The sequence below is a fragment of the Hemicordylus capensis genome, chromosome 1 (genome assembly GCF_027244095.1).
Source record: "Hemicordylus capensis ecotype Gifberg chromosome 1, rHemCap1.1.pri, whole genome shotgun sequence".
In the NCBI taxonomy this organism is placed as follows: Eukaryota; Metazoa; Chordata; class Lepidosauria; order Squamata; family Cordylidae; genus Hemicordylus; species Hemicordylus capensis.
The window spans coordinates 408,007,484-408,020,737 of NC_069657.1; the positions used below are offsets into that span (position 1 = coordinate 408,007,484).

At 42.5% G+C, this 13,254-nt stretch overlaps 1 protein-coding gene across 12 annotated transcripts in view; it reads left to right on the top strand.

The window, feature by feature from the left end:
- CDC42BPA (CDC42 binding protein kinase alpha) overlaps positions 1 to 13,254 on the top strand; it is a 281,126-nt gene that overhangs the window by 134,844 nt on the left and 133,028 nt on the right. For all 12 annotated transcript variants that reach the window (XR_008319045.1, XR_008319037.1, XM_053307023.1 and 9 more), the window contains 2 exons: positions 3,959 to 4,052; positions 11,570 to 11,770. Coding sequence is in view for 10 of the 12 variants with exons in the window: in XM_053307023.1 (XP_053162998.1) it covers positions 3,959 to 4,052; positions 11,570 to 11,770 (295 nt within the window). In the remaining 2 variants the exon portion in view is untranslated. The remainder of the gene's footprint in view (positions 1 to 3,958; positions 4,053 to 11,569; positions 11,771 to 13,254) is intronic.

Consider the following 13,254-nt stretch of genomic DNA (forward strand, 5'->3'; position numbering starts at 1 on the left):
AGATGGAACAAATTCCTCCCAAAGAATAATTAACCATCTCCTGAAGCCAGGAAAGAACATTCCCCCTTGCAGTCCTAACGAGTCAGGAGGGACAAGGGTACAGGCTAGAGGTCACTGTGCCCATGTTGGTGAGAATCCTGTCCACTTCATCAGCCTCAACAAGCTCAAAGGTATCCCAGATAGTATCACAAGACCCAGCCTCTATTACCTCAATGGATACCGAGCAATTGGAGTCCAACTCTGATGGAAGGCGAGCAACTTTATCAGTGAAAAACTTGGCAAACATGTCACAGTGGCCAGATGGAAGATCACCAGAATAATCCCTTCCCAGCAGAGAGCGAGTGATTCGGAAAAGGGCTGCCACGGACGGTAATCCGCTGACGCAATAAGCGTGGAGAAATGAGTAGATTTCACCACCCTTATCACCACTGTATACTCCCGAACAAGGGGAAGCAACCGTGCTCGGTCGGCTTCTGCCTTAGTATTCCTCCAGTGGCGCTCTAGGTGTCTCTTGGCTCACTTCATCTCTCAAAGTTGCTCAGAACCAAGGAAGAAGAGATCCCTGAGCCCTAAGAGGTCACTTAGGAGCAATCTCATCAAGTGCCTTCGTAGCCCCGATGTTCCAGGCCTCAACGAGTAGCGCTGATGAGTTGCCTACCAGGTTGATGGGAAACTCCCCAAACACCCTTTGAAAACTATCAGGATTCATAAGGCGCCTGGGGCGGATCATCCAAATAGGTCCATTGCCCCTGAGAAGGGAAGGAGCAGCAGCAATCCGCAAACGAATTAGGAAGTGATCAGACCTCGGCAAGGGACAGATGGATAAGTCCCCATTTTAAGATCATGTCACCACTGCTCTGAGACAAAAACCAGGTCTAAAGTGTGACCACCAACATGAGTCGGGCTAGAGATAAGTTGTGACTTATTATGCCAATCCCATGGCTGCCATGGAGGCCATGAAATCCCAGGCTATCATCGAATCCTCGCCCAGGGCCGATAGGTTGAAATCCTCAAAAATAAAAAACCTGGGGTTCTCAACCAGCAGGCCTGCAGCAAGGTCGAGAAGTTCAGGAAGAGCTGAGGCCGGGCAGCAGGGCGGCCGGTATGCAAGCAACAGCCCAAGCTTATTGCAAAGACCCAGCATCATGAAAAGGCAGTCACAACCTGCTGCCTGCAGGGCAAGGCCCCTAATCAATGTGAGATTTTCCCTATAAATCAGTGCCACTCCACCTGCCCGACCAAGGTTTTGGGGCTGATGGAACACACAGAAACCTAGTGTAGAGATTTCAGATAAGGCAACATCGCAATCATGACCCAGCCAGGTTTCTATAATACAAACCACGTCAGCCCGATTATGAAAAACTAGTTGCTCATCTATCTATCTATCTATCTATCTATCTATCTATCTATCTATCTATCTATCTATCTATCTATCTATCTATCATATCTTTATACTGCCCAAAAGTTATGTCTCTTGGCAGTTTACAACAAAAACAGAAAAGTTAAAACATTAGTTAAAACCGATAAATGACAAAAAAGAAATTAAAACATTGGTTAAAATTAATGACAGCAAAAAGTTAAAACATTACAACAATTTAAAACCTTAAAACAATATTTTTAAAATGAAGTTAAAACTATTAAAATTGTATTTAATTAAAAGCCTGGGTGAACAAATGTGTCTTTAAAGATTTTTTTTTAATTGTCAGAGATGGGGAGGTTCTTATTTCAACAGGGAGCACGTTCCAAAGCATCGGGGCAGCAACTGAGAAGGCCCGTCCCTGCATAGTCACCAGATGAGCTGGTGGCAACTGCAGACAGACCTGTCGTAAATCTGTCAGGCTAGCCAGACAAAGCGCAACAGAGGCAGAAGCAGAACAGCAAAATCCAACAGGAATAGATTCTCAAAACCAGGCCCAGTCCGAGTCAGTCCAATAAATCTAACAAACCCAAAGCGAAATCCACAGGCAAGGTCAACACAGTCCAGGGTCCAAACTCGGTCAAGGCAATACAGGAACACAGCCGATTAGCTCGCAGGAAACAGTTGTTGCTATCAGCAGGGTAGCTATGTTACAGGCATCTTAAATAGGCTGAGCCCCCGGTGTTGTTAATTAAGAGTTGCTGAGTCCGCAGCTTTGCCTGTTATTCTACGCATGTGACTTCTTAGCTCTTGCTGTCTCTTGGATCGGCGCCTCTCCACAGCTAAGACTGGTTGCGCCTCCTCCACAAGAGCTGCCTCACCCAGCTCTAACTCATCTTCGACTCCTTGTTCATCAGACCCACTCTCCTTTGCAACCTCTGGTCCTTGCCCACCCTCCTCTGCTGTCAGCTCTGTCTCTACCTCCAATTCCTCCTCGGAGTCTTCCAGCATGCCCATGACAAGACCTCTCCTGATGATCTTAATATGCAGTGGAGTTCATGACGCACTGCAAGATACTCCCCTCAGGGGATAAAGCCGCTCTGGGAAGAGCAGAAGGTTTCAAGTTCCCTCTCTGGCTTCTCCAAGATAGGGCTGAGAGAGATTCCTGCCTGCAACCTTGGAGAAGCCGCTGCCAGTCTGTGAAGACAATACTGAGCTAGATAGACCAATGGTCTGACTCAGTATATGGCAGTTTCCTATGTTCCTATGTTCCTAAAATGTTCTCTTAAATTAGATTATGCAATCCAATCAGACTGAAAGGGGAAAGACTCCCCCCCCGTTGAATATATTTGTAGCTCTTGCTAATTCTGCTAAGGTAAGGCTGGAGTTACAAGAATATGTAAATGTGTCTACTTTATAGAATACATTTAAATAGCAATAGATTATCACACCAGCCTTTCTGTATAGAAAACGATACAGTTTCCTGTGGCTGTTTTGGAAATTATCTTTTTGAAGAAGTAAATACTGGAGTCTAGATGCTTTCACTGAACAGGACTGAAAGCATATGGGTCCTGAAGAGCCAGGTAAAATGCCAGCTGGTAAATGTTGGTTCTAATTGTACCAGCAATGGTTGCATTGGCTGACATGATGCATAACCTCCATAAAGCTGTGCAAATGCAAAACGCAGCCCCAACACTGGCCAGGACGGGTGGTTTTGTTAGCAACACTTTGGCAGTTTCCCCCATTTGCAATCATAGGGAATAGTGTAGAAACAGTGCTAGCGCAACTGCCTGTTTTGAACAGCATCGGGGCTGCTGTAGCAAACTGTTATGAAGGTGGAATGCTACACAGTCATGTAGGCCATTGGTCTTAAAATCTGAGTTATTTCAGCATTATAATTGAATGTTAGCTGTATAGATCTAGCTGCTAGCAATGTGTAACACAGCAACTTGCCATTATACTGCCAAACATTCTGTATGCTCGATTCAGTAATATCTGAAAACATTAAATTACATTTCTCTCAATTCTTTGATGACTTGTACGGAAATCATGTGAATAATAAATGTTTTTCATTGGACCTTTCCTGCTTTTTAACTGAAACTTTACAATAGTACATGGTTGTTGTTTTTTTAATCAGACCATGCTTTAATAAAATGTGTATTGAATTAATACATACGATAGAGAATAACTTTCCATTTGTTTTCGAGATTGTGTGTATAAGTTAAGTGTAACACAAACTACCCGTTTTGAAATTCATATAGTTACATCTCAGCAAGTGCATTTAAATAGTTTTAGAATGTTATTAGATATCATTAAAGTGTGGCTGAAATGCTTAGTTGATTTAATTATTAATCAGTTAAAAAACCTTTGCTCGATTAAAACAGTTTCCCCAGTTATTGGTCAGAAATGGGTTTTTAAAATGTTAATTGTTTATAAAGTTTACAAAGCCATAGATGGTATATGCCATCTTCATTATACGTGGTGCTTCATACTGAATCAGGCTATTGGTCCATGGAGGTCAATATTTTCTATACTGGTATTAATTATCCAAAAATAATGAAAGTTAACATGAAATATAATACAAATGAATTTTGTTTTCAGAGACATCAAACCGGACAACATCCTAATGGATATGAATGGACATATTCGGTTAGCAGATTTTGGTTCTTGTCTGAAATTGATGGAAGATGGAACGGTAAATTAGGGGGGAAAAAGGATACTGCTTATATATAATTTCAGCCTTTCCTTTCTTTTTTCTTTTCTTTGCACTGCAGACAGAGAATCATTCCTATTTATTTTTTGTAAAATGTTTTGAGAACTTTTCTGTTGAAAAGAAGTACATAAATAATAATGTAAATAATAATATTAATATTATTAAATAGTAATATTAATACTATAAATAATAATATTTTCTGCCCCTTTCTTGCCACTGTAGTTTCTGATAATGAAACACATACAGCAAAACCCCAGTATCCTTGGGGGTTCCGTTCTCTGCTACAACCGCGGATACCAAGGCATTGAGTCAGTGCGACCCAGGATTAGATTCCTGGAGTGGGGAGGTCAAAATAAAGCAAAAATTGGTAAAAATAATTGGTAAAAATAATACAGAGTGCTCTACCAATCTCTGCAGGGTTCCCATATGTACAGCGATGCCCCCCAAGAGGCCCAATTCCCCCATTTTTTGGTGAAAAATTACATTTTGGTTTTTTAAACGAGCCACAAAATGGCAGTCAGAAATCACCTCAGAGGTCATTTCCGGCCATCCTGAACTCATGGATACAGATTTAACCCTTTTTTGCCTGTTTTCCACCCCCCACCCCCTGCATATGCCTAGGTTCAGTGTCAATTTACCCAATCACAGATATGCAAAACTGCCAGTACTGGGTGGTGACTGGCCCAGGGTCACCCAGTAAGCTTTGTAGCTGAGCTGGAATTTGAACTCTGTTCTCCCCACTCCAGATCCACTTTCTAACCATTGCTCTGCTCCATTCTGTCAGATTATGTTGGCATGGAAAGAAGGCAGGACATCTGATTTAAAAAAACAGTGCATGAATAGGCATAAAGATGGCTGTCTGGGTTGGATCATGACATCTGAAAACTAACTCTCCACTGAGAGGCTAGTATTTTGCATTGCACAAGAGGGACATGCAATTTTTGGCACAATCTCCTTCCTTCCACAGATGCCTGTGTCTCCTGGAACTATAATTTGAGGGTTGGGGGCCCCTCAGTGGTTGAAGAACGAAAAGAAGATCATCAAAAATTGTTCTCCTTCTTCACACAATGTGTGTTGGAGAATTAGTCTGGCTGTCAGCTGCTCAACACAGCCCTTATCAGAAAGACCAGCCTCCCGCTTACGGTTGTGCACGGGCCATTTGGTGCAGTTTGGTCTGAATTTGAACTGAATTTGGACTGAACCATGTGTATGTGAACTGGTTTGGTCAAACAGATCAGCTGGGCTGGACTGGTCGATGAACCAGTGTGCCCCAGTCCAAAGCATTTCTCTCTCAAATCAGTCCAGTTCGCAGCAGTCTGGTTCGTAATCGAACAGGTTCCACACATCCCTGCTCTTGCTATCATGGATAGGATATCTCAGATACTAGTCAGTCCTAAAACTTTGTAATAGAGCTCGCATTAGGTCCTGTGATTCGGTATGAAAGGTAGTTCTTTATTCCTTCCTACACAGTCTAATATTTCTACACAAAATAGAAGTGACCTGAAGGCACACTGTTATGTGGTGCTGGATTTATCGATTCTGTTTGTTGTCAATTCATAGCATGTGTTTTCTGCACTGTAGAATCTATATATGTAATTCGCTTACGGACGACTGAGTTGAGAACTACGTCCGGAGGTGTCCAGAGCCGTGCGGATGCCTGAAGCCATGATTGCTTAATGCCTTGGGAAGGGAGGGGCAGTGAGCTAGGGATGGCAGGCAGAATCTGCAGACTCAGGAGACAGAAGAAGAAAGGAGGAAAGGCAGAGGGAAAAGGAGGAATCATTGCCTGGGGAGGGACTGGGAACAGCAGTGAGGGAGGTGGGAATCGGCAGACTCGGGAACAGAAAAGGAAAGGAAAAGGGAAGGAAAGGCGGAGAAAACCAACCACAGAGAGGGGGCGGCTGACCACAGAGAGAGGCACGGGGGGGGGGGAGAGACTGAGTGAGTGAGAGAGGCATGGAGGAGGGAGAGACAGAGCGAGCGAGAGAGGCGCGGGGGGAGAGACAGAGCGAGCGAGAGAGGCGCGGGGGGAGAGACAGAGTGAGCGAAAGAGGTGCACGGGGGCAGGGAGAGACAGCGCAAGCGAGAGAGCTGTGGGAGGGCCAGCCAAACGAATTCTCCCAACTAAACCCAAAAAGGAAGTAAACTACCATGCAGATGCTCTGTGCGGGTTCAGCTAGTTGTTCTTAATTGCAGTGAACGATTACACATGTTCATGTAGGATCAATAGCTGACCACTCTGTGGTTCCTGAGCAGCTTCCTGTTATCAAGCTTCATCCTTGGCCATTTTTTATGGTGCTGGAAGAACTTCAAGGTCACCTGGTCCTGTAATTTTTTCTTAAAACTTATATCAATATGAGGCATTGCTCTTCTGGCTTGTTGTATATCAAGTCAACACTGTCCTTGGCTCTAATAAGAACATAAGAATAGCCCTGCTGGATCAGGTCCAAAGTCTATCTAGTCCAGCATCCTGTTTCACACAGTAGCCCACCATATGCCACTGGGGAAGCCCACAGGCAAGAGCTAGGGGCACGCCCTCTCTCCTGCTATTGCTCCCATGCTACTGGTATTGAGAGACATCTTGCGTCTTAGGCTTTGAGGTGGTCTGTAGCCCTCAGACTATCCACTGATAGACTCGTCTTCCGTGAATTTTTCTAAACCCTTCATGAAACCATCTAGACAGAGAATTCCATAGGTTAATTATGTGTTGTGTGGAAAAAGTACTTCCATTTGTCGGTCCTACATTTCTTGGCAATCAGTTTCATGGGATGACCCCTAGTTCTAGTGTTATGCAAGAGGGAGAACATTCTCTCTATTCTCTCCACACCATGCATAATTTTATAGACCTCTATCGTGTCTCCCCTCGGTTGTCTTTTTTCCTAAACTAAATAGCCCCAGGTATTGTAGCCTTGCCTCATAAGGAAGGTGCTCTAGGCCCTTGTTCATCTTGGTTGCCCTCTTCTGCATCTTTTCCAATTCTGTAATGCACTTTTTGAAGTATGGTGACCAGCACTGTCCACAGCAGTTTTATTTTCTATCTCCTTCCTAATGATTCCAAGCATGGAATTGGCCTTTTTCACAACTGCCACACATTGAGTAGACACTTTCAACGAGCTGTCCACCACAATCTCAAGATCCCTCTTCTGGTCAGTCACAGACAGCTGAGATCCTATCAGCGTATATGTATAGTTTGGGTTTTTTGCCCTAATATGCATCATTTTACACTTTCTAACACTGAACTGCATTTGCTATTTTGTTGCCCGCTACCCCAATTTGGAGAGATCCTTTTGGAGCTCCTCACAATCTGTTTTGGATTTCACTACCTTAAATAACTTGGTGTCATCTGCAAATTTGGCCACTTCGCTGCTTACCCCATATTCTAGATCAATTATAAATAAATTAAAAAGCACTGGTCCCTAGTGTTCTCTCTTACTTTTTTCATCTGTGTATGGAATGAGTTTTGTTCCTGTGTGGCAGTATCAAGGCATTCAGAGTAGGGCCTTCCTTATTCAACCTGTGTGGGATCTAAAATTAACTGAGTGGACATAATAAAATAGGTGAGCGTACGCACGCACGCACGCACGCACGCCTTAGAGAAAACACTGCTGGTCCCAGTACAGATCCCTGGGGGGACTCTGCTTCTTTCTTTCTTCCATTTATTTATTTATTGGATGGATGGATGGATGGATTTATATACTATACTTTATTTATTTATTTGATTTATATACATTTATTTGATTTAGAGAACTGTCCATTTATATCTATCCTCTGTTTCCTGTCATTCAGCCAGTTAGCAATCCACACATGAACTTGTCCCCTTATCCCATGACTGCTAAGTTTTCTCAAGAGTCTTTGATGAGGAACTTTGTCGAAATCTTTTTGGAATTCCAGGCATACTATGTCAACTGGATCACTTTTATCCACATGCCTGTTGACATTCTCAAAACTCCAAAAGGTTGATGAGGCAAGATTTACCTTTGCAGAAACCATGCTGGATCTTCTTCCATGGGGCCTCTTCCTCTGTATGCTTAACAATTTTATCTTTGAGAATGCTTTCCATCAGTTTGCCTGGAACAGACGTTAACAGGCCTGTAATTTCCCGCATCCCCCTGGATCCCTTTTTGAAAATCAATGTTACATTGGCTACTTTCCAGTCCTGTGGTACAGAGCACAGTTGTAGGGATAAGTTGCATATTTTTTCAAGGAGGTTGGCAATTTCACATTTGAGTTCTTTAAGGATTATTGGGTGGATGCCATCTGGCTCTGGTGATTTGTTAATTTTTAATTTGTTCAGACAGTTTAAAACGTCATCTCTTGTCACCTTTATCTGACAGTTCTTTAGCCTCTGTCCCTGAGTAGCTCGGTTCAGGTAAACTCTTGGTATCCTCTGCCATGAAGACAGACACAAAACTAATTTAGTTTCTCTGCAATCTCCATATATTCCTTAATAATCCATTTTACTCCATCATCATCTAATGGTACAACTGCCTTCCTGGCAGATTTCCTGCTTCTGATGTATTTTAAAAAGTTTCTGTTATTCCCCTTGATGATTTTAGTTAAATGTTCCTAAAACTCTCTTTACTTCTCCCTTATTAACTCTTTGCATTTCTTTTGCCAGAGTTTGTTTCCTATAATATATAAACTCTGTGTGTGTGTGTGTGTGTGTGTGTGTGTGTGTGTGTGTGTGTGTGTATGTGCGTGCGCCAGTGCCCCACTGGTTTTCTATCATGTTTCCGTTATGCCCACTATATCTGTGTTTCATTTGCAACCGAGAACTTCATTTCCACCCATCTTGACTCAGAGGCTTCTGGCACTGGCATTTATTTATTTATTTGTCAAATTTGTACACATCCCAAACTTTCGTCTCTGGTCAGTTAACAATAACACAAAACAAGTTAAAACATACACAAAAATCTTAAAACAATGTAGGCAGTCTAAAAATTAAAGAGAGTAAAACTTTAAAATTTTAAAAGGTGAAAAAGCTTGGCTGAAGAGGTGGGTTTTCAAGTGTATTTTTTTTAATTGCCAGAGATGGGGAGGATCGTATTTCAGTAGGGAGCGCATTCCACAGTCTCTGGGCAGCAACCAAGAAGGCCTGTCCTTGTGTGGTCATCCTCTCCAGATGACCTCAATGGGCGGTGGGGCTCATAATGAAGAAGACGTTCTCTTAAATACCCAGGACCTAAGCTGTTTAGGGCTTTATAGGTTATAACCAGCACTTTGTATTTTGCCCAGAAACCTATTGGTAGCCAGTGTAGCTCTATCAACAAAGGAGTGATGTGGTCTCTCCAAAATGACCCAGAGACCAACCTGGCAGCTGCATTCTGTACCAACTGGACTTTCCGGACTACATACAAAGGCAGCCCCACATAGAGTGTATTACAGTAATCCAGTCTGGAGGTTACCACTATATGTACCACTATTCTGAGGTCGTTTATCTCAAGAAACTGATGCAGCTGGCATATCAGCCGAAGCTGATAAAAGGCACCTCTGGCCACTGCCTCAACCTGGGACACACACTGGATCCAGAAGCACCCCCAGACTGCGCACCTGTTCCTTTCAGGGAAGTGTGACCCCATCCAGAACAGGCAGATCAAACTCATCTCCTGAGTTTTGATCCCGCACAATAAGTACCTCTGTCTTATCTGGTTTAGTCTGTTTATTCTCCCTCATCCAACCCATTACTGCTTCCAGGCAGGCATTTAGGGAGTTTATGCCATTTCCAGATGATGTTGACATGGAGAAGTAGATCTGGGTGTCATCAGCATACTAATAACACCCCACAGTAAATCCCCTGATGATCTCTCCCAGCGGTTTCATGTAGATGTTAAAGAGCATTGGAGGCAGTATGGTTCCCTGATGGACACCACACATAGCCTCAGATTTTGAAGAGCAAAAGCCTTCAATCGACACCATCTGGAATCTGTCCGGGATGTAGGAGCAAAACCACTGTAAAACAGTACCTCCCACCCCCAACACTCTCAGATGTTCCAGAACAGGCGTCCCCAAACTGGCCCTACAGATGTTGCTGAACTACAACACCCAGCATACCCAGCCACAAAAAATTGTGTCTAGGGATGCTGGGAGTTGTAGTTCAGCAACATCTGGAGGGCCACAGTTTGGGGATGCCTGTTCCAGAAGGATACTATGGTCGATAGTACCGAAAACCATCAAGAGATCCAAAAGGACCAACAGAGTCACACTCCCTCTGTCAATTCCCAATTAGAGATCATCCATCAGGCCGACCAAGGCAGTCTCCACCCCATAGCCCACACAAAAGCCAGTTTGGAATGAGTCTAGATAATCTGTTTCCTTAAAGACCGCCTGGAGCTGAGAGGCCACCACCCTCTCAATTGCCCATTGCCCAACCGTGGGAGGCCACCACCCTTGCCCAACCATGGGAGGTTGGAGACAGGCCTATAGTTGCTCAACTCTGAGTTATCTAATGCAGGCTTCTTTAAAATAGGTCTAATAATATAAACATTGGCCTGAATCCATATGCTGAATCTCTTTCCTGTTGTGTAGCAATACTGACTCTTCTGGTCCTGGTAATTAAGTACAGAATCCAAGCCCAACAGTGGTGTATTACTTGTTATTAAAAAAATCATTTGCCTTTCCCCTCTAAATTATAAAACCCCAAATGTTGTAGCTTTTTCTCATAAGAAAGGTGCTCTAGCCCCCTAATAATGTTGGTTGCCCTCTTATGCACCTTTTCCAGTTCTATAATACCTTTTATGATGCAGTGACCCAGAACTGTATACAGTCTTCCAAATTTGGCTGCTCTATAGATTTTTATAATGGCATTATAATAGTTTTATTTTTCAATCCCCTTCCTAATGATTCTAGCATAGAATTTGCCGTTCATAGCTGCTGCACACAGAGTTGATGTTTTCCTTGAGTTATCCACCCCAACTCCAAGATCCCATTCCTGGTTCAGACCCCATCAGTGTATATGTGAAGTTGGGATTTTTCGGCTCAGTGTGCATCACTTTACACTTATTTACAATGAATCATGTTTTGTTGCCCACTCACCCAGTTTGGAAATATTCTTTTGGAGCTTCTCACAATCCATTTTGGATTTTACCACCCTGAATAGTTGTTGTCTGCATACTTGGCAATTGCGCTTTTTACTCCAGTTTCTAGATCATGTATGATCTAGAGCAGGAAATTCAAAGAGGAAGAAACTCTTTGTTCATTCTAACCATATCCAATGGGCAGTATGCACCAGTGATAGATGATCCAGAGGTAGCTACTGAGTTAACTACCTGCATGAGCACCTGCAGAATCCCACCTGTCATCAGAGCTGCTGTTATATGCTAGTACTTCTAGCACTGCTAAATGCTAGTGAGCCTTCTCTGTCTCTTGAATATGGCCTGTTGTAAAATCTTTTTGCCACCTTTGCCTCCATCACCTCATGCCCACTACTAAGAAATTTTCACTCTCTCACACAAAAGAATGCTCTAGATCATTCTTAATCACAGAATTGATAATCTCTGCAGGTGCAGTCTTCAGTAGCAGTTGGAACACCAGACTACATTTCTCCAGAAATCCTGCAAGCCATGGAAGATGGAAAAGGGAAATATGGCCCTGAGTGTGACTGGTGGTCCCTTGGTGTTTGCATGTATGAAATGCTTTATGGAGAAACACCCTTTTATGCAGAGTCCCTGGTGGAGACCTATGGAAAGATAATGAACCACAAAGTGAGTGATCTGTCTTTTGTGTAGGTAATCCAAAGAACCAACCATTCTTCTGCTCAATGCTATATTGTTTTTAAGTTGCTTGTCTTCACAATTTTACCAATAGAATATGCTGATTAAAACATGTGAATGTGGCTTTTAATTGCTTTTAACATGTTTGTCTAATTTTTGTAGATGTATCAAATCTTTATACTCTATCATTTTATATCCCTATTTTAAAGTCAGTTTTTGCTTTTTAAGCAGTTTAAAGACAAAACAATTTATAAAAACACAATAAGACAAAAGAAAATAGAGAAGCAGCATTACTAAAATCCAGATAAATTGATCAGTAACAATTGAACATGTAAAAGGCCTGGGCAAGGTCTTCACCTGGTACTGAAAAGAGATCAAGAGTTACACCAAAGCTCCTTGGGAAGAACATTCCAATATTGAGGCTCCACTACCAAAATGGCTTTTAACAAGTCACTTACCTGCGTCATTTGGGTGGTAGAGGTGCCCATAGAAAGACTTCTGAGTCAAATTGTAGTAGCCAAGCAAGTTTATATGGGAAGAGGTAATCCCTCAAGTATCTTGTTCCCAAATCATTTAGGACTTTAAAAGTTAAAATCAGCACCTTGAGTTGGGCACAGAAATTGACTGTGAACCAATGTAGTTGGGTTAAAATTGGTGAGGTATATCCATGTGCCCAGACCCATTAGTGACCTAGTTGCTGTATTTTGTACTGGCTGGATTCTTTGAATAATCTTTGAATAATCTTTGGGCAGGATGGGGCAACTCCCATGAAATGTGTTGCAGTAATCCAAAAAGAATGATACCACACCATGACTAACTGGCCAGACCAACATGGTGCAGGAAAGCCTGCAGCTGGTGCCTCAGTCTTAGCTGGTGAAAATGCTTTGTGCCACTGAAGTGCTTGGACCTCCAAGGATAGGGGTTGGAATTAATAGCATTTCCAGTATGTGAACCTGATCACTATCCAGAATTGGCCAAACACCGTCCCCTGATATACTGTAGTTCTAGATAAAATAATTTGGTGCTTATGGCTTGAGCATGGTGGCAGTTGTTTGATCACTGCATATCAACATATCCTGGCTGTGTTACATTTAGAAGTGACTTGGATAATTAACTGAATAGTAGAGTTGTATACAGGAAAATATTCATATATAAAATAATCTCAGTAGATATAGATCTCTGGATTTTGGATAGCAACACCATTTTTCTGTTATGAAGTCCCATCAGCTTCCCATGAGTCTTCCTTGTATAAATAAAACTTTAACCTGCATAAATAAAGCTTTAACCTCACTTTTATTGCCAGATTTTATGTGGTGATTGCTTGGTGCAGGCATGGAAACATGACTGTAGCAGTGCTAGAAAAGAGGCAACCTTCTAGTTACAATAGTACCCTATTTATGATACCTTGTCCTTCTAGTTACAGCACTAAGTTACTTACGACTTTTTGCTGTGTACCTAATTTTATTTTATTTTTT